Here is a 26,343-nt window from a genome sequence, read left to right on the forward strand (position 1 = left end):
CCAGAATGGGGTTTTTTTCTTTGTTTGTCTAATCTAACTTCAGGGTTTTAGGAAGTGTTTTTTCCGTGTTTTCACCCAGAATATTCTTTTTAAATTGTCTCAGTACCATATAAATGTTCTTTTGTAAGGTTTTTACAAATACTTTATCACTGTATATATTATGGTTCAACGAGTGGTCGCTCAAATCTTAAAGTAGTCTTTTTTTTGTCTATCTCAAAGACAAATCTCATTTTAACGTCACTTTTACGAACATTATATTCATAATAATATTAATGTTGTGGCTGAATACAAAGACCAGCCTTTAAATGGTCGACCAGTACACTGGATTATTTTTGGTGTTTTTCTCCAAAAGAGGAGGTGCACACAGTCTTCTTTGTCACTTCGGTACGCGTGTGCATTTGGAGCGTAAACACTTCCTCAGCAGAGGAATGATGGGAAGTTCGGCTGACCAATCAGAGAGAGGCTGAGCAGTCACACCAGCAGCAGCAGCGGCGGCAGCATCAGTGTGTGAGTGTGTGTTAGGGTGAGTGTGTGTCGGTGAGGGGGGGGTAAAATCTGGACAGCCGCTCTGTTGTTGTGAATAGTTCCCTCTGCAGGCGGACACACACAGGGCCGCCGTGCGTCCTCCTCTGTTTGTGAGCCTCCCGTCGTCTCCATGTGCTTGTTACCTGATGGAAGCGGAGGTGCTGAGTCCCAGGCCGATGATGGCAGATGTCAACGGCAACAATAAGATGACCAACGCGGAGTTGGAGGTGCTGAAGCTGCAGGAGCTGGTGCGAAAATTGGAGAAGCAAAATGAACAATTGCGCACCAGGGCCAACGCTGTAAACAATTGCTCTTCCGGCGGCCCTCACCCTCACCCTCTCCCTCACCATCTCCACAATCAGCAGCAGCAGCATCTCCATCACATACATCCAGATGATGACTGTCTGAGTGGCACTTTCCCCAGTAAATATAACATATCCAGTCCTATTCGGTCCCTTTCGTCTGCGCTCGAAACCCGGAGTCCGTCAGAGGAGCCGTTCTCTTATTTCCAGCCGAGCTCCGCGTCTCCTGATGCCGCTGAGGAGCAGAGAGGAGCTGCTGCTGTAGGAGCTGCGGACACCACTGTTCTGGATGAGGTTGATATTCTGGACCTGAACGTCGTGCTCCCAGTTGGAGAACCTGATAGCTGGTAACTACCCAGTGTATACGTGTTTTATTATATTATTTTCTAATATATCTGGACATTCTGTATCATTGTCAGGGCCGGTCCCAGATTTTATGGGGCCATTAGTCGTATATGGTTTGGTTCTCACTGAAACCAAAACCAAAAGACAGAAAATGTGAAGCACAAACCCGGATCCATAGGATATATTTATATAATTTATTAAATATATCTTTAAAGGATCAAGTGTTGCTTGTGGGAAAGAAAACCTTTCTTATAGGCTGTGGAATTTCCAATAACCCAAGATCTTAGCAACACTTGAATATGTGTCCTCTAATCCCTTACATTCCTGTTGGTGATTTTTCCTATTTTGAATTTTTGACCCTAACAAATTACAGGCATCTGCACGAGGCTCCAAATGGACATTTTGCAGTCTTGTGGCTTTGCTACGTAGCATCTGCTAGTCTGTAAATAAACATGACGGTAACGGGCATCGGGTTTTGCATTACCATGTATTACCGACCCGTTTTGGTTCAAGGGTCACACAGAGCCTAATTTTTCAGGTGGGTCTGATGAGTAAATAAATAGTATGATAATGTATAATATAATTATAAAGCGACACCTGTATAAACTGGCTTTCCCATCATTTGTAATACAAGTAAGTACAATTATATTATGGAAATAAAACTTTCATCATACAGTTATTTTATTTTTCATAAACCATTTTTTAATGAAATGTAGTTTCAATAATATTATCTACAGTACAAAACTTCATCCCAGTTGTCCAGCCAATAAAATATATAGAATAACTGTTTCTTTAATTATTTTAAATCATCAATCTTTCATTTTGTATTTTGTATGATTATATACAATTTATTTTAAACAGTTCTAATTAAAGTTTTCTATTAAATGTTTCATCTTCTACACTTTCCTTGTGTTAGACACTGGTCCATAGTATTTGGAGAAGTCAACCTCTCATGGAACAAAGATGAAAATTTATTTTATTTATTAAATTTATTATTATTATTTAACAAAGGTGAACAGTTATAGATGATATTTTCCAGTTAGGTAATTTGATTTTTCTTGGCTACACAATTTGAATCAAGCTGCATCCTCCACTCCTTATATATGTACACTCAATTGCCACACACTTAATTTCATGAAGGGCGCTCTATTTATGAGATAAGCATAGATGCATCATATATCAGCCATCTGCTCCCCAGATTTCTAAATGTTGGCACTAGCCCCAGAAAACCACATTTACATCTCAAACAATGGGATTTTCATGATTAAAGTATTAAATCCTAATGTAACAGAATAAATGTAATTTGTTCATCGCTGTCTTGCGAGACAGGCCAAGAGAACTCGGGGCCCCTTCCCTGTCACAGGGCCCTAAGTGGCACATGTATGATAGATGAGCTCTGCTGTAATTAAATTTTACATTTCAAAAAACACATTAGAGCTAATTGCAGCTGACCGGCTACCTTATTGGCTGCCACATTGTCAATAACTAGTGTTTTTAGCGACACATCACCCAGATCGTGTGTCCTGTGATTGATTTTCTCATTGACTGTTCTCTAAGAACAGCGGACCTGCAGACTGGCTGAAGTGTTCTGTTTACAGGAACAGCAGCAGCTCTGAGCTGCACCGTGTCTTCTGCAGCAGAAGTATCAGTTCAGAGAAAAACAGCACCGAGATCAAATTAGAAACAATGACCTGCTTCCTCAGCGTGTGATCCAACTGCTCGTCTTTGTGTTCAGTTTCTTAGCCCTGGGCTGAACTAAATTCTATTTAGAAAAAGCGCTGTTTCTGCAGCTCTATGTATTTGATGTGACGATGCGGAAAAATGTAGTACACAGTCAAATGAAACACTGATGCACCCGGTGTGAGCGTGTTCTCACTATCTGACCTCGCGTCTGTGTGAACTACTTTTTAGTGTCAGCTCAGATCCACGCACTTCTTATATCTACACTACTACTACAAACGAGTTCAAACCCAGTTCATCCATTTTTAATCATTCCGTGCTGACCTACACGTCCAACTTTGACTGCTATAATAATATGCAATTCATAAAATATTATAATTTCAGTCGGAATTTTTTATGCTTTAACCTCAATAGCCTGATGTGCTTGTAATTTACAATACAGTCGTAAGATTTTTCAGCAATTGCTGTAAAATGCTGCAGCCTAAAACTGGTCCAAGACCCTGCGGTTGAGAACCTCTGCAATGAATTCATCTTTCATTACTTAAGTTTATATCTCACAGTGTTGGGATCACAGCTTATGTAGCTTGTTAATAAAATGGCAGTTGTTCTTTGTGGAAATGTTGCACTTTATGGGATGATTGGTTCGACACATGCAAACACACACAGACATAAAACTCACTTACAGAGCCCTGGAATTATTGATCCAATAAAATATCATTGTATGAGAGCAAATACAAATAAAATACAGCTGCCTCCTGGCTACTTTTTCTTTTTTCTTTTCCTCTCACTGTGTGACAACTGTGTCATAAAACATCAATGAATCAGAACTAAACTGTTGTTTTCGTCCATTTTCAGGTTGTACGTGAGTAACAAATCCAAACAGCGCTGTGAGAGCATCCTCACTCCTCTGCAGTGGTGCAGGAAGGTTCTGGACCACCCAGGACCAGAGGTGGAGCTGGCCAGGATGACCCTCGGTCACAGACTGGACCAAGGTTTGTGTGTGTGTGTGTATGTGTTTGTCACTGTAGGATTAACACAGCAGCCACATCTGGACGTATGTCTGTGTGGCAGAGTCCATGTGACCATAAGCTCTGACAGCAAGTGTCTGCAGCAGTCGGAGAGTTTCTATCTTCGTTTAAAGCAAGGGTCTCCATGAGCTCAAATGAGCCAGGGGTGCCGTTCCTACTTCCATCATTGAAGGGCCAGAAACTAACAGCTGTGGGGCAGATTACATTACACTGACATCAGGTTGCGGGCTGCATGTGGGTGGTTTGCGATCCACAAAAAAGAGTTTGGGACTCCTGGTTTAAAAGGTTTTTACACATGCCCGTTTTTAATACTGTGAATAGAAGAAGTAAACAAGAGGGAGTCAACATATATAGAAATAGTGGTATAGAAATATTTTTACATGTCCTCAGTTTAAGTGTAAACACTATATTTGGTTGAGATGGCTTTGATATTTACTGTGATTAAATCATGTGAGTGGTCCACTTTGTAAGTATTAGTGACATCTAATGGCGGCACTGTGGATTGTAGTAAATGAAAAACACATTCGCACATTCCAACCCATGTGCTTGTTGCTCTGAAGCAGCAGCCTGGTCCGGAGTTACATAGTGAAGTCAGTACAGTCTGGTGCACACTTGGCCGTGCTAGTCACAAATCTGCAGGTCAACTCTGGTATGAGTATTTATTTACCAAATATTAACAGTAAATACACAGTATTTCTTTAGAATACAGTTGTGCAGTTGACAGACATTCGCAGAACGCCTCAGTTTCATATTTGGTGCTACACTTCTTCTGCACTAGAGCAGAGGGGATATGGTTGCCGTGGAAACCATGCTTACATTAAGTGGGTTTTCGAAAAAAGAAAAGGATTTGTCCAGCACTCGGCTCTAAGCAGCCTCCGCACAAACCTCCTCTACTGCTGAGGCACATACACTTGCACATAATTTTGTAGACATTCCATGTATCTTCTCCTTCTGTGATTGTTACACACGGAATTAATTATATGTATCTGCATGTTTCTGTCTCTGGTAAACGTTGTCCCTCCCTCTCTGAGACATTAATGCACTCTTATCTCTGAGCACCAGTAGCAGTTTTTGGTGTAACTGTGAATTCAATGCCTGTTTCATGTCCCAATGTCTCAGTCTAATTGTGTCAGGAATACAGAATGTGCCGCTCTGTCAGGTGAATGCTACTCTGACTACCAATCAGTGGCTGTAAACTCTGTGCTTACACACTTTGGACCTAGCATCACGCAGTGTAGGCAACATGTTCATCGAAGTAAGAGTGAATTTATTTGAAGTAGATGGAGCAGGAGGAAAAGAGGAGGCACCTAAAGATGATTCATGGATGTGGTGAAAAAGAACTTGAAGATGGTTCATGTTTGTAGATTTTGTTTTAGGAAATTAATTTAAAAAAAATAAAAAGTCTACCAAGTGTTTACATTACAGCCTACAGTAGGCCTGGTACTGATATTTGCATTGGATTAAAGTGCACATGTAGAATCCCCTCTAATCCTAAATCCATTACAGATTAATAATTAACGTGTTAATTTATAACAAATGCTTGAAGTATGTGTTAAATGTGGAAACAGACCGACAACAATCAGACTAACTCCTCCTTGCATTTTGATTTTTCCAGCTAAGCGTAGGCGAGGACTCTCCGTGATTTTGTGTCCAGCTAAGCGTAGGCGAGGACTCTCCTCCATCCGTCCCTTCAGCTGTATTGAAGGTCTCTCCACCCTCAGCTGTCCTGTCCTGCCTTACACTAAATCTGCTTCACTAACAGAGTCTCCAGGTAACATCACTCTCTTCACTCTAAACACTCACTGCCAGCCTCTAAAAAGGTTTCACAAGTCAAGGTTTGGCTTTTTAACCCTGGCAGCGGCAGAGGTGTAAAAACAGAGATTCACTTCCATCTCAAATACCTCTGTGACAACTTGTTACTATGGGATTATAATCAGATTACAGCAACTATCATGAAAAGAGATTAGTATAAACCCACGCACTCAAACAGATGGACATATTGAAAAAAAAAAACACATGTAACATATTTGTCTCTGAGTGTAGTCTTTTAAACACATTGCTTCTGTTGTTATCTTTCAAGCTCCGGTGGCATCACCAGATCAGCCCAGTGCTCCAATCAGAACCAGCAACAGTCTGAGTGAGAGAGCTTCAACCTTCCTATCCAACACCGCCCTCCACAGTAGGTCCTAAGGACATATGTCTTCTTCATGTGCTCATCCATTCATGCTGCCATTCTCTGCTATGTTCTGTATTAAACAGTGTGAGGTTCTCTGCAATTGACATGTCTGGTGTATCCCCACCCTCGAGTGTCTCTCGACATTTGAACAGGTTTATTGTAATAATAATAATAATAATAAAAGGGGATGTCTGATATCAACTTTTTGCCGATCTCCGATACACTGATAGAACACTTAATTTCCGATTTGGATATCAACAGATACCGATAAAGGCCTGGTAATAGTTATTTATTTGTCTGTATGAGATTAATTAAATGAGCTGCAATGCTGCCATCTAGTGCCTTCCACTTTAACATACAGCCGTTTATCCCCAAAACTATTTTTAGGGCACACATCATTTGGCAAAACCCAGGCATTGCGTTATCGGGTTTTCATTAGCTGATGAAAAACCGATTCTTACATATATTACATAACATGCTAATATCGGGCCGATAATATCAGTCAACCGATATTATCTTGTGTAGATGTTCTTACCTTTGGGCTAAAATCTCTGTCCTCTGTGTATCCAGGCTCTGCTCGCAGACATGCAGCCCTCAGCCCTCAGTCTTCCCTGGACAGTGACGCTGGTGTGTCAGACCTGGACAACGAAACCATCTCTATGGGCTACAAACTGCAGGACATGACAGATGTGGAGGTCATGGCTCGACTTCAGGAGGAGAGTGAGTCCAGCGTCAGCATAGCTTCTGAAGAAAAAAACACAACACACACAACAGTTATTCAGTGACAGGGAAGACACTTCCAACTATAAAATGAATGTAATTTTTCTGCTCTTCTCTTGGTGGTTGTTCTCTTGAACAAAGAAAATTGTCAGGGCTGGATTACAGCTTTTAAAGCCATGATAAGCAGCTACCGGTTTGATGACAGAGTTCTTCAAACAGCACTGATTCCTAAACATCACTGGATTTGTTTGTTATGGCAAACCAGAAACTGAGGACTACTTCTATGTGATTGTTTATTGAATATTTTTACAATGCATTCTTGAATTTCTGGTGAATTATTAATTCATGTTTCGATTTTGACAGATAATTTAAAAAATTGTATTTATTGCACTACAATTAACCCTGTTGTTACAGTAATGTCTCATTGATTGGTAACTCAATCTCTGACCTAAGAATGAACGCGATGAATGTTGTGACTCATGTTTCCTTGTGTCTAAAACCCCACGTCGTCTCCTCCTAGGTCTCAGGCAGGAGTACAATGCCTCTACCTCAAACACAGCCAGCCGTCGCAGCTCCACTCATCTCCAGGCTTTCCCGACATTCCCTGAGACGCAGTGCATTAGATCTGGAGGAAGAAGAGGAGGAGGATGAGGGGTACGACCAGCTCCCCCCTCCTCAGCCTGAACTCTTTCCAGCGGGCTCCATGCAGAGGACAGGACTGTCCCACTCTCACACCTTCTCCAGTATCAGAGACTGTAGACGCAGCTTGACCACCTCTCAGTTTTCACTCAGTGGACTCTCCCAGTTCTCTGGTCTCCTCACAGAATCACAGGCTTCTTACAGAAACAGCACAGGTGAGTGTCTGAAGGACTACAGCTGCTTCATAGATAGTGTCACCACTACTGGTGTATTTATACATAAATGAAATATGTATAAATATGCTGAAATATTAGCCGTTCCTCTGCTGTAACTGAGAATAAGAGCTGAATTTAACAATTGTTTGCTTTTCTTTTATCTACCTGTTAGCCTTACTTAGGCTAACAGGCTTAGACTTAAGTCATTGGCTAATAAGCCCTGGACATGATCAGACATTTATTAGCTGATATGCGCTAATTATGCTATTTTTATATTGTATGTATGCTACAGAAGCCGAACTACAAACCTTCAGTTCAAGATGTTGCAAGTAAACAACGTATCTTTCGTTAGCATTTAAAATCTCTTGAGATTTTCAATAAATAAACTAAAATATTTAAACAGGAATTTGCCTTGGCTTTTGCTAATTTGTGTTGCTAACCTGCCTTCACAAGCCTACCCTTTTTTCAGTTTATTGGTTCCAAGTTCAGGAGTCAGAGTTCTTAAAGGAATAGTTTGATATTTTGAAAAATACCCCCAAATAAAATTTGATTTTTTGGGGTTTTTCATGTCAAGAAAAATGTTCTTCCAGCCATTATAATGCCAGTCAAAAACAATTTTAGCCACCAAACAAGTACTCAAAAACTGCTTGATTATTATCAGATTATTCCTTTAAAACCCCCAAAGGCAGTGGAAATCTCTAAAGATAGTCAAGATCTGCAAAATCTGACCCTGTTTGTTGATTTGGTTGCATAGACAAGCTACGGAAGAGCATGCCCAACCTGCTCCGAACTCCCAGCATGCCCAGTGTTCCCAGTATGCCCTGCCTGGTTTCCCCTGTCAACCCACCCTCCCACGGCCCCTCCTCCCTGCCAACAATACCCTCCCTCCGCAGCAGCCAGAGCTTTGACTCCTCCAGTGGACTTGCACGACTCCAGTCCTCCTCCAGTAAGACCGTTTTTCTCCTCACGTCAGTGAATAAATCAGCTGTTTCAGGCCCATTTTTTATTCATGAAATAATGACAAAATGCTTTACTTTTCAGGGCAAGACATTTATAGATGCACTTGTTAATATTCTGTCCACAATACTAGAAGTTACTACATCTAACTTCTAATTTTTCTGCATGACAAAAGTTCCTTCTCCAGGAAGCCTCAGCCAGCGAGTCCACAGCGTGACCAACTTCTCTACCGCACCTCGTCACCCTCTGAAAGCAACAGCCTATGTGAGCCCCACGGTGCAGCAGGGTCCCACCAACACTTCTCTGTCCACTTCCACCAGCCTACACTCCATCCCCAGCAGCACTGCACTGCCTCAGCCCCTGAAACCCAGCAGCATTTTGGCTCCGCAGACATTAAAGTCCAACTCTAACCAGCAGCCCTGTGTCCCTCGCAGCTCCCTCCCTCGTCCTGCCTCCTTCGTGGGAACAGGTGGAGCTCTACGTCCAAGCAAACTCACTCCACCAACACGCAGGTAGAAATAACATTTATTGACACACTGAGGCCTCATTTTCTACATTAGAAACCACCTGTAGATTCAAAGTAGCCTTAGAAACCATGGGAGGACTTCTAGTCTACATTTTGGAAACTATAGTCAGTCCATTTCCTATATACATGGGGTGCTTAGTCAGACCTCATGTATATAGGAAATATAGGACAGTCAGACTCTTCTGATGTTTTTATCTCCTAGATCTGTGTTTCCCAAACTTTTTTTCTGGGGACCCATATTTTAAAAGTCACAAACCTTCACGACCCAAGTCAATAGACATTATGGGAAACACGATGCGAGACGACCCCCTCCCCCAAAAAAACTTGTGAAACACCTGAGGGTCGCGACCCATTCTTTTGGAAACAATGTCCTAGATTATGATGTTACCCATGTGTTAGTGTAGGTAACATAGCTACTTATGTCAGTTTGTGAGTTCTGAAAAATTCAGTCACGTCATACAGTAGGAACAGAACACAGACGTAAGTCCAGGACGCCTTGTAAATGGTGAATAGATCTTGTTTGTATTTGTCAGTGTTTTAACTGTTTTCTCTCTGTGTACAGTTTGCTGACCCCTCCAAAGAGCCTGTCTACACTGAGTGCCCTGAGGGACGGCAGCTGGAAAGATGGCTGCTACTAAGTCTTCAGGTTACATATGTAGCCCTGGTTCACTAAGTGGCACGAGTGAGAAATAAATGCTATGAGAGAACCAAATTTAAAGAAGTTCCAGTGGTGCACAGGGTAATGCTGCACAGCAGGAGAGAGAGAGAGTGACTGGTACTGTTTCTTCAAAGCACTTCTTGTTGATTAAGGACTAAGCAAAGACTGTGAAGAGTATGGTTCCAGCAGGCTGGATCTGTACCGACTATCTGCTGAAGAGACCTGGCAATACGTATTCTGTTAATAAGTTGTTTGATGTGAACTGAATCTTATTTGATGTGTATTTTTATTCATTTATAAAAGTTTAATTTGAAATTAAAACTTTTTTCCAGTTGAAATCTTACCATTAATAATCCACAGCTTTTGCACGCGCCTCAATCAGTTTCAATGCAATTTAATTTGACAACATTTATTTTCCCGCCATTTCAGAGCATCTTGTCAGATTTTAAGTCATTTCCTGTGCCTGTGAATTTGCAGTAAACTCCTGTCACTTTGGTTGCTGGACCTCATAGCACTTTTGTTGGAGGATTATAAACAATGTATTAAGAGGAAAAATTATCAGCTTGACTTTAAATTTAGGTAAGATATGACTTAAGTTCAAGTAAGTGTGATTTATAAGTGTGTGGCTTATTTTTCTTTTTCTTTTTATTAATGTTTACAAAAAAATGCTGTGATTTTCAATGTTCTTTATTAATAACATAATCGCTGCAATCATATTGCACACTGAGCCCAGAGGCTCTTGGTGGATGATAAGAAAATAAAGAGGAGGTGAATTTTTAACCAAATAAACACCTTTAAAAATATGCTTTTGTTGTTTTATTTCATTTGTGACCTCTACCTTTAACCCATCACCACAGTGAGCAGGGAGCAGCTCAGGCTGAGTGCCAGGGGGACATTGTGTGGGTACGATGCCATTGTCAGTGGTGCCTAGTGGATGACCTGACTGGTTGTTGAAGTTGCTGTCAGTGATTCCTAGTCTTGGGCTGTGACTCAGGAGAGAGAGAGAGTGACTGGTACTGTTTCTTCAAAGCACTTCTTGTTGATTAAGGACTAAGCAAAGACTGTGAAGAGTATGGTTCCAGCAGGCTGGATCTGTACCGACTATCTGCTGAAGAGACCTGGCAATACGTATTCTGTTAATAAGTTGTTTGATGTGAACTGAATCTTATTTGATGTGTATTTTTATTCATTTATAAAAGTTTAATTTGAAATTAAAACTTTTTTCCAGTTGAAATCTTACCATTAATAATCCACAGCTTTTGCACGCGCCTCAATCAGTTTCAATGCAATTTAATTTGACAACATTTATTTTCCCGCCATTTCAGAGCATCTTGTCAGATTTTAAGTCATTTCCTGTGCCTGTGAATTTGCAGTAAACTCCTGTCACTTTGGTTGCTGGACCTCATAGCACTTTTGTTGGAGGATTATAAACAATGTATTAAGAGGAAAAATTATCAGCTTGACTTTAAATTTAGGTAAGATATGACTTAAGTTCAAGTAAGTGTGATTTATAAGTGTGTGGCTTATTTTTCTTTTTCTTTTTATTAATGTTTACAAACAAATGCTGTGATTTTCAATGTTCTTTATTAATAACATAATCGCTGCAATCATATTGCACACTGAGCCCAGAGGCTCTTGGTGGATGATAAGAAAATAAAGAGGAGGTGAATTTTTAACCAAATAAACACCTTTAAAAATATGCTTTTGTTGTTTTATTTCATTTGTGACCTCTACCTTTAACCCATCACCACAGTGAGCAGGGAGCAGCTCAGGCTGAGTGCCAGGGGGACATTGTGTGGGTACGATGCCATTGTCAGTGGTGCCTAGTGGATTCGAACCTGCGACCTTCGGACACAATTCGCCTTACTTAACCATCAGGCCACTACTGTTTTATACCTGGTTGTTTTTACAACCCTCCCACCCCCCTACCACCACCACTACCACCCCGGTGAAGTGACTAATGTTTAACAGCTCATTGTGTTGTTTTGAATCTCCACAGTAACATATAATTTAAACCATAACTTTAACTGGTGAGTAACATGTCTGCTATTTGGATTGTAGACTCTGTTTTTTTCTAATCACTAAATATTCAATTTCTAATTGAAGGAAACAACTACATAGTGTGATTCTTGCACTGCTGCATCTCTGGAGTCTGAGATAATGCCCAACAAAGCCCAAGAGGTACGTGCAATATGAAACAAGCTGCTGGTTTAATATTTGTTTATCTGCAGTTGGTCCACCAGGTCAGTATTAGTGGTTTTCACAATGGTTTTAGGATGCTGTCATTAATCTGAAGACACTCAAAGAGATTTCTAGTCACCTGGGTTTTGAGTGGACCTCTGTGGGTTATGAGCTGGGCTTCAGCCGGGCAGAGATTGGCTGCTTTCACCGGAGTTCTACAGACAAGATAATACAGGCCAGGACCATGTTGGAGAGTTGGTATGTGTCTGAGTGTGACATTGTTTTTATGTTGCAGAGAGCTTTTTGTTACAAACCCGTATAAGTGTTTTTACTTTGTGATTTTTATCAGAATTATAATACAAAATACTGTTGTTACAGTGCCAATACAGTGTATTATCATTATCAATTGACATACTGAAATATTGATTATTGATATTAAAGGGATTTTCTTTAAATAAAACTTATTCAGGTTTAAGATTTGTGTACAGTATATGCAAATCATTTTTAAAGTTAATTGAAGCAACATGTAATATTTGTAAAATATGTCTCCACATTTGGTCCACAGGTATGAGCGGTCATGGGATAAGCCCAATAAAACTAAGCTGTTGCGGGATGGACTGGAGCGAGCTGGCAGACGAGACCTGGCTGAAAGGCTGCGTTGTCTTCACTGGGGCCATCAGAAGCTGAGCCAGAGAGTGGAGCTGCCATCTGCCTTTCCTTTCCTCATCACCGTCCACAAGACCATCCACAACAAGGATGCCCTGCGCAAAATCAATGAACTTAACAGTCGACATACTTAAGATGTAGCCAAAATTAATAAAGGTAGATGTCCTATAAGATTCACCTCCAAGATTCAGGACATGGGTCTGTTTTTCTTCCACTGTCTCTGAGGTTTTTGGTCTGGAGGGAGTTAAACTTTTTGCAGTCACAAATTAAAGAAAGCTATTTTTTCGCAAAACAAACTAATAGTGGTGAGTTGGTAAAATAAAATAAAAATAATAATATAGCCATATTATTGTAATATGTGGTAATTTGAAATCAATCAGTTTATATATTATTGATTCATTTAGAACCATGGCATCAATCAGGATCAAAACTCAATGCACTAAAATGTAACGTGTAATAATGCAGTATAGCCTTTGTCTACAGTGTTTGCTATTGGTATTTGTAGTAATAGTAGATGTACACTTCAAAAAGCGTTACTCACAGCCAAACATTATTTGACCTAGTAACACTACCAATCAGAGGCGAGGATTGTTTTAGCAAGGTTGTATGAATTAGCAATGACATTTAACGGACGTTAACCAATGCGACCTTCACAATAAGATGATATATAACTGATTTTAAGTTAAGGGGGATACATTCAATTTGTAGAGTCTAAAAAATACATGCGTTTCAATTAAATGTTATCAGGAAGTTACTGAGTTTTAAAACAAATTAATGTTGGTAAAGAAAAAGAGATACGAATCTTTTATTTTACTAATCGTTTTCGGATATGATGGCTTTAAGTTCATGACTACTTTAACCACAGCTGCTGTTTGACAAGAGAGTTAGACGTCTATATACAGACAGTGGAGTCCAAAATTAATGTAAGGAAGTTTGGATTCAGGGTTTTATCTTATATACTCTGAATAGCTGTAGAGTATATATGATTGAAACGCGAAACTATGATAATAAGAAGAGAGAAGACTGTTGTTTTGGTTTGAACCCCCACCGCTCTGCTGTGTCTATCCACAGCACAACACAGGTTTGATTTCGGATTGTAAATGTGATGCTTTGAGAAATATAATTTCTTTGGGCTGAAACTCTGCACCTTGAGGTCGCAGTAGCAGCAGAGGTAGCAGTAATGGCTTCGGCTCTGAGCGGCTTCGGTGGTCCGGAGGTGCTGGAGGACGTGAACCATGCTCGGGGTCTGATCACGGAGCTCAAGTCTCTGTACGACAGTCGGCTGCTGGGCGATGTCACCATCGAGGTGGAGTGTGAAGAAGAGCCCCTGTTGGATGTTGGAGGTTCAGCTTTAGGTGAAGCCGACCGAGTTTTCCTTTGCAGCCGCAACATTCTGGCCGCTGCCAGCCCGTACTTTAAGAGCATGTTCACCGGTGGATTGAACGAAAGCGTGCAGAAGAGAGTGGTGATCCGTGGCGTGGATTCTGAATCCATGTCCGTCATCGTTGATTACTGCTACACAGGCAGGGTGACTGTGACTGAGGGTAACGTCCAGAGGTTGTATGCAGCAGCCAACATGCTGCAGCTGGAATACATCAGAAAGGCTTGCTCTGGTTTCATGAGCAGACGCCTGGATCTGTCCAACTGCGTGGGGATACTGAGGTTTGCAGACACCTTTGACAATCCAGAACTAAAGGAGAGCGCCCATGCTTTCATAGCCAGGAATTTTAATCAACTGTGTACAGGAGGAGAGCTGTGTGAGTTGGACCTGGTCCAGCTGAAGGAGTTGTTGTGTCTGGACACTTTGGACGTAGACTGTGAAAGAAAAGTGTGTTCAGCAGCTCTGCAGTGGATCGAAGCCAACGCTCCCCAGAGAAGGGATGATGCTTTGCAGGTGTTCAAGTGTGTTCGCTGGAATCTGTTTACTGAAAAGGACAGGTGTTTCCTGGAGGATCTCATGTCCAGGCCTCTCATTGAGAAGCACCTTGCCTTGTTTTTTAACAGGTCTGCAGATGATGGCTGTGCAATGCTGGAACCTCAGGATGTACCAAAAAACAGAATAGGTGTCAGTGCTAAAGAGATGATCCTCTTCTTTGGGTTACCCAATGACAATATCATGTGCTGTGATCCCTACTCAGATGACCTCTATTTCATGGCTCCTCCTTTAGAGGATCTCAGCAGTCAGGACTACAAACGCTCCACCATGGAGTCCTTAATTGCCTGTGCCACTCCAGAAAACAACCTGTATTTGGCCTCCCACCTTTCAAAACACTTCTGGCTTTATAACCCCGTGCTCAACAGCTGGCAAGAGTTGGCAGAAAGACCTTTAGGGAGGATACACTCTGGGATGTGCTACCTCAATGGCCATGTGTACCTTTTAGGGGGAAGGAACCCAGTGACAGATGCCAGACTAAAGGAGGTGGAATGCTACAGCATTCAGAGGAATCAGTGGACATTCGTGGCTCCTCTGCCTCACTCTCTGGGTAAAATGCAGGTGGTGGCCTTAAACGACCACCTGTATGTGGTGAACAAAAGGAGAATGCTCTGCTATGACACCAAAAGAAACCGCTGGCGACACTGTGGCTCCCTGAGGAGGGACAAACTTCATAAAGCCTGCGTGTTTCAAGACCAGATCATCTGTGTGTGCGACACCCCTGTGGTTAAAGCCTACAGTCCACTCAGGGGGGAGTGGAAGCGGTTGGGTGACATTCCTATTGACAGTCGAGCGCTAAATTACCAGGTAATCCAGCATAACAACAAGCTGCTTCTCCTCACTCAGACTTTACTGCAGCACAACAAGAACAGGGTCCTCATCCATGAATACGACCCAGCCAGAGACACGTGGAAGAGCATCATGGCGGTGTACGTGTCCACTCTGGGGCCTGTGTGTGTTTCCACACGCGTCTACCCAGCATGTCTCAGCTCAGCTCACAGCTTCTCTACAGAGGAGGATGATGACAGTGGCTCCAGTGCTGACTGGGACTTGGATGGTTTAACAGATGCAGACTCAGACTCTGGCAGCTCAAGCTCTTTTTCAGATGAGAATTGGTAGAATTTAAATGTTTTACTGTGTCAAATGGAATCAAAAGAGTATTTATAACTTTATAACATGCATTACAGTGTTCTGCCAGACCACAGATCCATAATTATGGTCAGTATTAAAGCCATTAGATCACTGAGAGAGGAGTTTTTTTCATGACTTCAAGCTAGGCTAATGACTATGTAGAAGAAAGGAATGTCGGCCATTGACCAGACACTTTCTCATGTATATTACATAAATAGAGACAACAAACCTTACCCATGGGTTCAGTATGTTTTCAACGTACAGAACAGAAATGCAACTGTTTTTGGTGAATAGAAGGTTGAGCACTAAATCAGCTGAATGAAGGAATCTGCAATGGGATAATATTAAACCACTATTGATGTCAAACATCAAAGTACCAGCAGTTCATTCATACTTGGCTTATGTTCTTAAACCCATGTGTCCAGTTCTTCCGATTATGAGAATATCTTGTTTCCCTGGAGAACAAAATCCATGGCAACTACAGTAAGATCTATGTAACCGCTGTGTTGTGTTGATAAATCAAAGCTCCTGGTTTAGTAAGGAATCATTTGTGGCCTTGATGCCTCAAAAGTGGAAAACACTGTATTTTCAAAGAATCTTATCGCTCGCATCTGTTTTCCCTAACGCAAAAATGTTTGAAAAATACTGTTAAAGGTTGGCAGTAATTCATTACTTGGTTGAAGTAATGAATCCAATGTATTTTTCATAGTGAATCACTATGTTTCACTAGGTATAGAGTTTGGATATTAGTTTTCATTTTTCCTGCTAGCTCATAATGAGGCAAAAAAGTTTTTTTTTTCTTTATTCCTCTGGTGACTCAAACTTTTCTTGGTCCCACTGCGTTACCTTCCTTTTCTCTTACCCTGAAAACAGATGTTCAAAATGTGTGATGATAAATGAATAAGGAGTTAATGAAAGAAATCCAGAATTCAAAGAAACAGCTTTCTTCTGAGTCTTATTTCAATATTAGACTCAATATGCATTGTTTTTGTAAATGTTGTTTCTTTATTTTTGTTGAACTTGTAAGTTGTAAAAACAAATTCAAAAAACAAATCTTAAATCAAGCTGAAATTTACCATTAAAGGTTTGTAAAAGTCAACAAAAAACTAACTTAAATTGATTGAAAGCACAAATTTAATGTTAAACTTCAATACAGGTGATGATATTTGAAGTATTGATTAATTGATTACTGTGACTCTGCTGCATAAGTGGTACATGTTTTTGACTTTAAATCTAAATAATTTATTTGTAAACTAAAGAAAAATTAAATTGTTTTTTATGTAAAGTATGCTGCAGACTGAAAAGGTAAAAATTACTGCATCAAACTTAATAGCCAATGTACGATACCCTTACTCAGGTTTAAGTCTCAATGCCATGAGTACAATTATCTTTTTGAAAATTATGTTGGTATGGAAAAAAATACTTAATTGAAGTAATTTTTAAACAGCGTATATATGTGTATGTGATTTTGTATTTGTGGTACATATTTGGCAAGAAATACTGCCATTTCGTGATGTTCTGTCCTGAGTGAGATATTTTATTTAAAGAAAAAATTATTTGCATGTTAACAGCTATTACGTATAGCCACTGTCTTTAACGATCATCTTTTACATTCACAGTTTTCTTAAGTTTTAGTGTAATGTTAATAAAATCGTTTTTGAGACACAACTTGGTATAATGCAATACCTCAACATACCACAGGCTGCAAAATGTACAATCAAACAGTAAAATGACCATAACATTTTTACAAGGCTACCAGTGCTCATTGTTTGTACCTAATAAACGGGTGAAATGTGGCTAGACAGTTAGGTCAGTATGATGGATTCTTGAAATGAGACAGTATTTTGAGGGTGTGTGTTGTAGGGCAGGGTGGGAGTGTTTGGTTGTGATAACACGAAATCTGGATCATTAAACAGTGTTGGTGTATGTGACAAATAAAGTGTAACAAAGATCTGTATATTCATGTCTTCTGAAACATCAGCAGATACACAAACAAGAAATAGGTTAGATGTGTCTTTTCAAAATGTGACATGACAAAATGTAAGCTTATGTTTGCAGCAACAAGTTGTTGTTTTAATCTCTCAATGTGACAGAGATCAGCCTTAAGGAAAACAAAAGATAGCAAAGTATTTATTTAAAGTCAGGACTCATGTTTTGCCTACTCAATATGACTTTAACTAAAATACATAAAATACAATGTGTTAAAAAACAATTTGGTAATACCAAAATTATACGTTTCATTAGTAAGTAAGTAAGTATTATCTCAAATACAGGAATAATAATAGAATGAGTTATGGGATAAGGAAATTAAATGTTCCTTTATCAATCCACTCTAGTTAAAGCCAGTATGTTTAAAACACAATTTTTAATTTTAGTTTTTCACTATTTCTATTGCTATTAATGTAGTTATGTGTAAGTATATTTGTATGGTGAACTGTAATTGGGCTAAAACGCTGAGTAACGGTTTGAGTCGGTCCGTCGTCTGTCAAATTCTCGCGATACCTAAAGATTCCCTCATTTTAATTTCGTATCCCACTGTTTTTTTATTGTCATCAATATAGTAATGCGTGTTATTAATTGTGTGTGGTTAACTTTCATAAATATAAAATTGGGCTAACAGTGACTAACAGTTTCAGGTCCAATCGAACATATCTCACGTTCTCGCGATACCTTGTCGCCGCCCCGCGTGATAATGAAAAAGAGCAATGGCAAATGTAAACAGAGCTGGGCAGGAATTTGACACAGTTTTCAGTGGAGAAGACTCTTTTGAGCTCTCTTTACAGTACGATTATGACACCGTTCAGACTCGGGTTTTTAAAATTATAGTAATCGGAGACTCGAACGTGGGAAAAACGTGTCTGACTTACAGATTCTGCGGTGGAGCTTTCCTGAAAAACCCAGAGGCTACGATCGGGGTGGATTTCAGAGAGAGGACGCTGGAGCTGGATGGAGACAGAGTCAAGGTAAGAGACAGTTAGTACCTGAGGAAAACAGGGCTGTTAATTGTGGTTTCATCGGAGCACCCTTTTTTGACACAAAGAACAGAAGTCTAACGGCTCCTCATGATGCTGTGCTTAATATATAACATAAAGAACTGGCTAGTGGTGCGTATTTATTTACTGTATAACAAGCGCTTTTGTTAAATTGGTGAGGCTATGTCATTTAAAAATATATGAGAAATCTAAGCCTTTTGAAAGATTTTAAAATTAAATAGACCTGGCCAAAATATACAGTTGATCTATAAGTTAAATCTATAAAAGCTATTCAAAAAATATGGGATAATCGAAAATAATTTAATGTATGCCTTAAAAACATGTATATTAAATACAAACTTTACTTGAAGTTTACCAAAATAACTAAAATCTACCAAAGAAGATACAGTAGATAAAACTTCCCTGAAACTGACCATCAAATGTTTAAATGTCTACCAAAACATACATAAATGAAAAATTATACATTCCATTTCAAACTTGCAAAGAGTCAAAAACATATCTCTAGAAAATTATCAACATGGAAAATTACAAAACTATTATTGCTAAATTATTGCAAGATGTGTTGGAAATGTTTTATCCCTTCCTCCAATGAGACAAACCTTGTCTCATATTTTGGTGAGATGCAAAACATACAACTAAGTGCATATGTTGCCGTTTCAGTTGCAGATCTGGGACACAGCTGGTCAGGAACGCTTCAGGAGGAGCATGGTGGATCACTACTACCGCACCGTCCATGCTGTAATCTTTGTGTACGATGTGACCAACCTCTCCTCCTTCGAGAGCATCCCTGAGTGGATTGAGGAATGCAGCCGACACTCTGTGGGGCCGTTGGTGCCCCGTGTCTTGGTTGGAAACAAGTGTGACCTGAGAGAACGTCGGGAAGTTCCGACATCCGCTGCGCAATGCCTTGCCGACAGCTACAACTTTCCTTTATTTGAAACTTCAGCCAAAGATCCTGCTGAGAAGGAACATGTAGATGCTATTTTTCTGACTATAGCTTATAGGCTAAAGAGTCGCAAACCTCTACGGCTTAAACAGCCCAATGAGAGCAATATGAGGCATCTGTTGCAGGAGAGAGAGCAAGAAGAGGCAATCTGTCGGTGCTGAGGTTAAAATCCTGTTGTATGTTTGTGCAAGAAGTTTGAGAGATAGCCAGTGTGTTTCTCAGAGACAGTAACAGTGCTGAGGAAAACAGCACTGATCTGGGCTATCCTAAAACTAAGGCTGACTCCCCAAAGAAACCTTTTGCTGGTTCAAATCGGGTTGCATCTGCATTATTTTCCATGTGCATGTGGACTTTCTACAAGTCCAAAATAGTGCAAATCAGAGGAACGTGTAAGCTGATGTCAGCTGGAATCGCTCCATCAACCTTCAATCCTTGACACAATGAATGGTTACAGATTGAACAGGAAACTGACAAAGGTATCTTATCATCCACTACTACTACTACAACTACAGACTTTTCTATTTGAACTGAAGCAGTCCAGTGACACTATAATGTCAGTGCCCAATGCAGAATTTTACATTTTCGTTAAACGCTAAAACAGCTGGTTAATACGAGTACAGAGCTGTGTTCAACGCTTGGAAAATTACCTGCAACCAGTTGACATCAGCACAATAACATTATCAATACATACAGGAGACACAGAGGGGATTGCAGTTGTAAAGGACCAGTACATAAACTGAAACTGTGAAGAAAACTGTGCAATAATTCCTTTACAATTTTGTTTTAATTTATCCTCTTATAAGTATATATGTAGCATGGCTCTGATGCTGAAATATATCTGTTATAAATATAAATGTACTTACAGTTTTATGTTACAAAAAAGCCTTCATTATGTAGCTACAGTAACACATCAATAAAAGTGGCTTTCATTTTTTTTAGGTTTCCCATGTTTACTTGTTATAGTAGAATTTGTAGTATTGGGGGCTGTATCAGTCACTTATTTAGTAACATTACATTTTTCCTTCCATTTACTGAATGTGGAATTGGTCATCAAGTCCTTGCTTATTTACATTAACAATTTAAGACTACAGGAGAACCTACAGTATATGCAGCAAAGAAATGACAAACAACAGTGTCTACTGTAGTATAATGGTTAGAAAAAAACGTTGTTTTTCAAGATGGCAGCCTTAGTAGCGCAGACATCATTCTAGAAAAAGCTCATTGTGAGGTAATGGAAACACATTAAAAAAACAGATCCGTGTACTATTAAAGCTATTTGTCAGGCACTAATAAAGTGTGGTGCACGCGAGCTGCCTCTAGGGGGTGCGCGAGATAAAATTTGACGGTTGTTTGGAACTTAAGCTTAAACTGAGCTGCCCCTGCTCACTTTGGTGATGGGCAGTGGCGGGCCGTGCATTTCACACAGAGGCCTTCAGTGATGTCCTACTTAGTCCGACTTCAATAAATACCTCTCATAATATCATAATTTAGGACACCACGTGACCACGGCTGGAGAAATTGTATACAACACACTATAAACACTACTAGGCATCCCATCACCTCAATTGTGTACAAAACGGGCTATTTTCTGACGCATTAAAAAAAATCAATAAATCCACAAGTAAATAAATAAAATGTTCGTACTCACCAAAACAGCTGTCCTCCAAACACTACAAAATCCATTCTCCTTTCTTTCCTCAAGAAGACCTCAATGACCTGGTTGTACAGTTTATCTGTACGCTTCAGTTACAACAATAATTCCCTTTCGCACCTGTTCGTTGAGCTGTGCATCCACTCGGGTGTCCCCAAAAGTTTTTAGAAGAACCGTTGCTTGCAAGTGTCCAGTCGTGCTTTGGTGTCTCATTGGGGCCGTCGTTAAGCAATTTAAGTTCGCAAATCCAGGCTTTGCCCTCCTTCGGCCATTGTAAAATTTAAAAGCGAGTAGATATTAGATTTCTCTCTCTGCTAATCGGTTAATCTCCGTTGAACTTCTTGTTGTTTTACGGCGGGAAGCGAGTATCCAATCACAGGACGCATACATTTAACGTTCAACGTGAGGCCAGCTAGAAGGCCTACAGTCAACAACTCGTGATCTGATTGGCAAGAGTAACTGTCTATCAACTGTATGTGCCCGTTCGCTTCGGTTCGCTTACATTGCTGAATTCTGATTGGATAAAAACTCTAACCTAAAAACATCAACACTGGAAGGAGCCTAATATGACATGGAGAGAATATGAAGTATGCTTCGTGTATTTATGAAAAGTAAATAAATAATTAAATGAACCTTTATCAACTTATGATCATAATTTATGTTAGGCCAGCAGAGAAGGCCTTGCTGGCCCTGACGGTCCACCACTGCTTTCCTATATATATATATATGACATATCTGCCCATACACTACTTGCCCAGTACAACTTGAAACAAAACGTTTTTATATATCTTCACTGCCATCCAGTGGCCATTTAATGCCTAGCAGAAACTTTGTAGATGGGTTTAAAATGTATTATGTACATTGGCTACTTCTGCCGTAGTAAGTTACTGTTAAAGTCTATTTTTATGTATAAAAGTAATTATAAGAATTTTTTCAGGAAGTCTTATGTGTTATTTAAAAAGGGGACTCCTTACATGAAAAACCACCAACTGTTTTAATACATGCCCGCCAACCGCTGTTGTCAACCATTGTGGTGGTGGTGGTGGTACTTCCGAGTTTGTGACAGTACTTGAAGGTAGCACGACAGCGGACGTGTCTGTGTATCTCTTACAAACAGCAGCGTCTTTCTGCGGCCATGGTAACACTCATCACCGCAACCCGTGTGCACGGCAAGAAATAACAGAAAACAACTATTCCTTGTTCAAGTAGGGGGCTTTTTACATAACTTATAGCTGCGATTTAGAATTGTAACTACTGCTTAAGCTCTGTCTAGTTTGTGCCGATGTGTTTTTTCACGTGCTCTTGCCAGGATTAAGCAGCGTTTTACATTTCCGCACTGCTTATTGTATTTGTATGTTTCTGTGTGTAAGCTAGCGACGTCAAGCTAGCAAATGCTAACGACGGACGAGAAGATCATTTGAATATTGGCTCGTTTTAGAAGCGTTTTATAATTACTAATTTCAATCCCTACCGAGTAAATATCAGCGCCATGCTTTCCTGGGTGGAGCAGGTTCATTTGAACCTCGAGCTGCTTCATCATCATGAAGTCATAAAATGCCTTTTATTGGCCGGTTGTTCTTCTGACCCACTTAGATCGGATTCAACGCCAGTCAAGAAAACACAGTTGCATAAGATCTGTATTTATTTAAGAAGACCATTGTTTGAAATAATCTCGATATTGGTAGTTGAGCACTAACGTCCAAACCAGGGCTCGAGGGAGCAATAATGACACTGGAATAAGTTTTGTATGGCCCAGGAATTCTCTTCTAAAGCCATTTGTTATGTTCTTATGACTTGTCATTCTGGATAGAAAATTAATAAATAATTACAATCATTTATGTACTGGCACACATGTTACCCAATAGTTTTACCACTTGGAAATGCATCACATTTTCTTTTAATAATTTACAAATACAGTTAACAAGTAACCAGCTTCAGCTGGTCTTTCACTGAAAGACCAGTGCTAACTTTTCCCACTACATGTGTATTCAGTAAAATCATCTTTGTAAATATTTAATTTTTAGGATGTTATCAGTGTTCTGGTATCTCTACCTATATCTAGATTTTTTGTATATATTTTGTGATTTGGTTTTGCAAACTAAATGAACAAGCATAATCCTGATGTTTTAACTCCAAATTGTCCTCTCATTAAGGCTAATGTTCATCATGGATTTGGCAGAGATATGCGACAATGCAAAAAAGGGTCGTGAGTATGCTCTGCTGGGGAACTATGAGTCCTCCATTGTGTACTATGAGGGAGTCATTCAGCAGATTGACAAGCACCAAAAGTTCCTCCGAGACCCTGCGCTTAAAATTAAATGGAAACAAGTGAGTATTTTAACATTTGTTATAAGTTTTGTGGGTAAGCTGAGTGTTAGGTCGGAAAACCAGGGTTTGTAAATGATCTTTTTGATGAGACAACACAAAAAAAGTTGATGTAAATCCAGCAGAAATTGTTGGCAATTAGCTATTTCTTGCCAATATGCAAAAGCAGACTTAAAGTTAAGCTGAGTCTAAAATATTGGCCAAAATTGGTGCAGATCTGCTGAGATACCTGATTGAACTTTGTTCCTGTGCAGGTCAGGCAGGAACTTACTGAGGAGTGTGAGCAGGTGAAAAGCATCATGGGAACTCTGGAGAGCTTTAGAATTGGAAGGTCAGCTGATGCTGCCGCACCCTTTTCACTTCAGTGTAAAGAAAGACCAGAGGACCCTGCTGTTTGGCCTCCACCTATTCCTGCAGAACACAGGTGTGTGTGTGTGTCCATGTGAGCAATTTATCGAGCTTCATTGAATTGCTGCTGAATCATACCTGAAGTTTCTCTGTCCAACATCCTTTTCAGTATATTGATAATCCTGTTTCTTCTCAATAGAATTCCTGTTCCAGGAAAACGTCCGAGTAGTGTAGTGAAGCAGCAGAAAAGAGAAACACCAGTTGTGCAGAATCGAGGGGCAGGACCGGGCGGGCGTAGTCAGGCTAACCCTAAAGCAGACAGACCTGGACATCGAGATGCGCGAGGCATGAAGGCCAAGGAGGATAAGGTCGGAGTTCATCTGTTGATCGGTTATTATGTTGGCACATGTCATTGAAGAAACATTATAAAAATGTATGGTTTATGTTTTGTTTTATATTTTTAAATCTATGTTTTATGTTTTGTTTTATTTTCAGGGAAAGAAAGGAGCGGCAGACTTGCCAGGAGATGCTGAGAGGAAGTTTGATGGCACAGGCTACGACAGTGATCTGGTGGACATGCTGGAAAGAGACATTGTATCTCGTAACCCTAGCGTACACTGGTACGTTACCATGCATCAGACATTTCTCTTTCCATGTCTGCTGCAGAGCTGCTGACTGACTTGCAGTATCTCTCTGTGAACTCTAGGGGTGACATCGCTGATCTGGAAGATGCCAAAAAGCTACTGAGAGAAGCAGTAGTTTTACCCATGTGGATGCCTGACTTTTTCAAGGGCATTCGACGACCTTGGAAGGTACAAATAACACTGCTGGTATAAATTATAGAACACAGAATTAAAGCCAAAATAAAACATATTCTGGGAATTATTTTGAGGGCCCAATATTTGCACGTGGGCCTTTATGTGCCTGGAATTTTTGTCCAACAACAAGTTTTCCTCTTTTGTTGCCAAATTCCAAATAATTTTTTCTTAAATTTAAACCATTTCTTTACCTATTTCCACTTTGCTATCTTAAGTTACCTCGATCATCCACAAAATTAAATGCCCATATGTTATGTTAAAACAGAAAAAAATGCATCCAGTAACAAAAAAACTGCCAACTCTAGGGTGTGGAAAAATTCAGCTTCTTCAGTTCTATGTTGCTCTCATCCTCTGAGTATTATTCTCCTCGGGCTTGACTCGTGAAGATTTTTTAGCAACACATCTTCTTAATTTAACTGCTACGAACTTGTCACAAATAACTATTTTTTTTCTTCTTTAAATATGTTGTAGAAATGTGTTCAAGATGTGTAACATACTGTAAAATGAGGTATCAGTACACAAGTGCGTTGTGTTGTATGTTGGTTATAATGTGCAGCTTTGTGTGGACTCTAAAGCATTAGCTATTCCATAGTGCATAAAATAGAAAATGTAATCACCATAGCAACAACACACAAAAAAACAAATCTGGAAATGTCAAACATCAGAGTGGTACTGATGTCTGACTAATGTTAACAGGAATCATTTGCATCAGGGATGGCAGCTCTGTTCTGCATCGCTGATATTTAAATGAAATTTGAACACCAAAGATGACAAATCAGTGCTTCTGTGTTTCTTCCCATCCTTATCAAATCGGCGAGATAATGTGTTATGTCTGGCAGCGTGACGTTTATCCAGGTTGTCATAGCAACAAGTCGTGTGACTATTAGAAGACGTTGCCTTCGTGTGCCTCAGTTATGCATTTGAAAATGATAAGCAGTGCTTTTGTTTTAGGGTGTATTAATGGTCGGACCTCCAGGCACAGGAAAAACTCTGTTGGCAAAAGCAGTGGCCACAGAATGCGGGACTACTTTCTTCAACGTGTCTTCGTCCACACTCACATCCAAATACAGGGGCGAGTCTGAAAAACTGGTTCGTCTGCTGTTTGAAATGGTAAATATACTCTGTATGAGCGTGTGTAAATACATTACCAATAACATTGTATCCTAATGTACAGAGACAACACACTCTACACTACGCCTGAATTTTGTTGCAAAGAACATGTCTTGTGACATTGTGTCAGTGTTACTTGTTTACATGTCTTTTGATGTGTTACCAAAGAGACTGTTAGTTAGCCCTGAATTTGAGATATACGTAAGAGTTAGTAAAGGTTTGCTTGAATATTGCTCATTGTTATTTTACAAAGAAAAAAAAATAATAATGTAAGTTAGACAACGACCACAGTCTTACCCAACTAATAGCTAAAATTAATGCTTAAAGGTGCCCAGAAAAGTTTCCTACAAAGAAAGTTATTCATAAGTCGTCTTGAAAAGGATGAAAGTCAGCCAAAAGGGCTTTTTAGGGTTGGGGATACCTGAAAATGATCTGAGATGGACATCCTGAACAAGTCATTTTAAATAGTT

The 26,343-nt window shown here is 39.9% G+C and overlaps 4 protein-coding genes and 1 long non-coding RNA gene across 6 annotated transcripts in view; 4 read left to right on the top strand and 1 right to left on the bottom strand.

Moving 5' to 3' along the window:
* Positions 1 to 53: 53 nt before the first annotated feature.
* Positions 54 to 10,572, top strand: slain1a (SLAIN motif family, member 1a). The gene is given in 10 exon segments (XM_008328421.3): positions 54 to 1,174; positions 3,708 to 3,844; positions 5,535 to 5,651; positions 5,961 to 6,059; positions 6,627 to 6,776; positions 7,297 to 7,369; positions 7,371 to 7,630; positions 8,385 to 8,576; positions 8,763 to 9,099; positions 9,676 to 10,572. Coding segments are annotated over 10 exon segments (1,944 nt in total). The 5' UTR covers positions 54 to 671; the 3' UTR covers positions 9,752 to 10,572.
* LOC112488300 (uncharacterized) lies at positions 6,667 to 22,184 on the bottom strand. The gene is made up of 3 exons (XR_003052211.1): positions 21,270 to 22,184; positions 18,550 to 18,624; positions 6,667 to 6,800 (listed from the first exon to the last, which is right to left on the bottom strand). It is a non-coding gene; the product is annotated as an uncharacterized LOC112488300 (long non-coding RNA).
* kbtbd7 (kelch repeat and BTB (POZ) domain containing 7) lies at positions 11,321 to 17,636 on the top strand. Its single transcript, XM_008328422.3, has 4 exons — positions 11,321 to 11,801; positions 11,878 to 11,952; positions 12,047 to 12,210; positions 12,518 to 17,636. Exon 4 carries the CDS (start codon positions 13,799 to 13,801, stop codon positions 15,668 to 15,670), a length of 1,872 nt encoding a protein of 623 aa, XP_008326644.1. The 5' UTR covers positions 11,321 to 11,801; positions 11,878 to 11,952; positions 12,047 to 12,210; positions 12,518 to 13,798; the 3' UTR covers positions 15,671 to 17,636.
* On the top strand, positions 17,977 to 20,555 carry LOC103391938 (ras-related protein Rab-33B). Its single transcript, XM_008328423.3, has 2 exons — positions 17,977 to 18,645; positions 19,336 to 20,555. The coding sequence occupies exons 1-2, from the start codon at positions 18,388 to 18,390 to the stop codon at positions 19,780 to 19,782; spliced, it is 705 nt and encodes a 234-aa protein (XP_008326645.1). The 5' UTR covers positions 17,977 to 18,387; the 3' UTR covers positions 19,783 to 20,555.
* A 126-nt stretch (positions 22,185 to 22,310) lies between the features above and the next one.
* The window catches only part of katnal1 (katanin p60 subunit A-like 1), a 6,471-nt gene continuing 2,438 nt past the window's right edge, over positions 22,311 to 26,343 (top strand). The window contains exons 1-7 of one of the 2 annotated variants that reach the window (XM_008328427.3): positions 22,311 to 22,410; positions 23,426 to 23,600; positions 23,852 to 24,021; positions 24,145 to 24,313; positions 24,441 to 24,565; positions 24,652 to 24,757; positions 25,715 to 25,873. In XM_008328427.3, the coding sequence (XP_008326649.1) occupies positions 23,430 to 23,600; positions 23,852 to 24,021; positions 24,145 to 24,313; positions 24,441 to 24,565; positions 24,652 to 24,757; positions 25,715 to 25,873 (900 nt within the window). In that variant the 5' untranslated portion in view covers positions 22,311 to 22,410; positions 23,426 to 23,429. Of the gene's footprint in view, positions 22,478 to 23,425; positions 23,601 to 23,851; positions 24,022 to 24,144; positions 24,314 to 24,440; positions 24,566 to 24,651; positions 24,758 to 25,714; positions 25,874 to 26,343 lie in introns of both variants that reach the window. The other variant, XM_008328426.3, reaches the window with a different exon arrangement.

The sequence above is a fragment of the Cynoglossus semilaevis genome, chromosome 16 (genome assembly GCF_000523025.1).
Source record: "Cynoglossus semilaevis isolate Cse_v1.0 chromosome 16, Cse_v1.0, whole genome shotgun sequence".
NCBI classification, from domain to species: Eukaryota; Metazoa; Chordata; class Actinopteri; order Pleuronectiformes; family Cynoglossidae; genus Cynoglossus; species Cynoglossus semilaevis.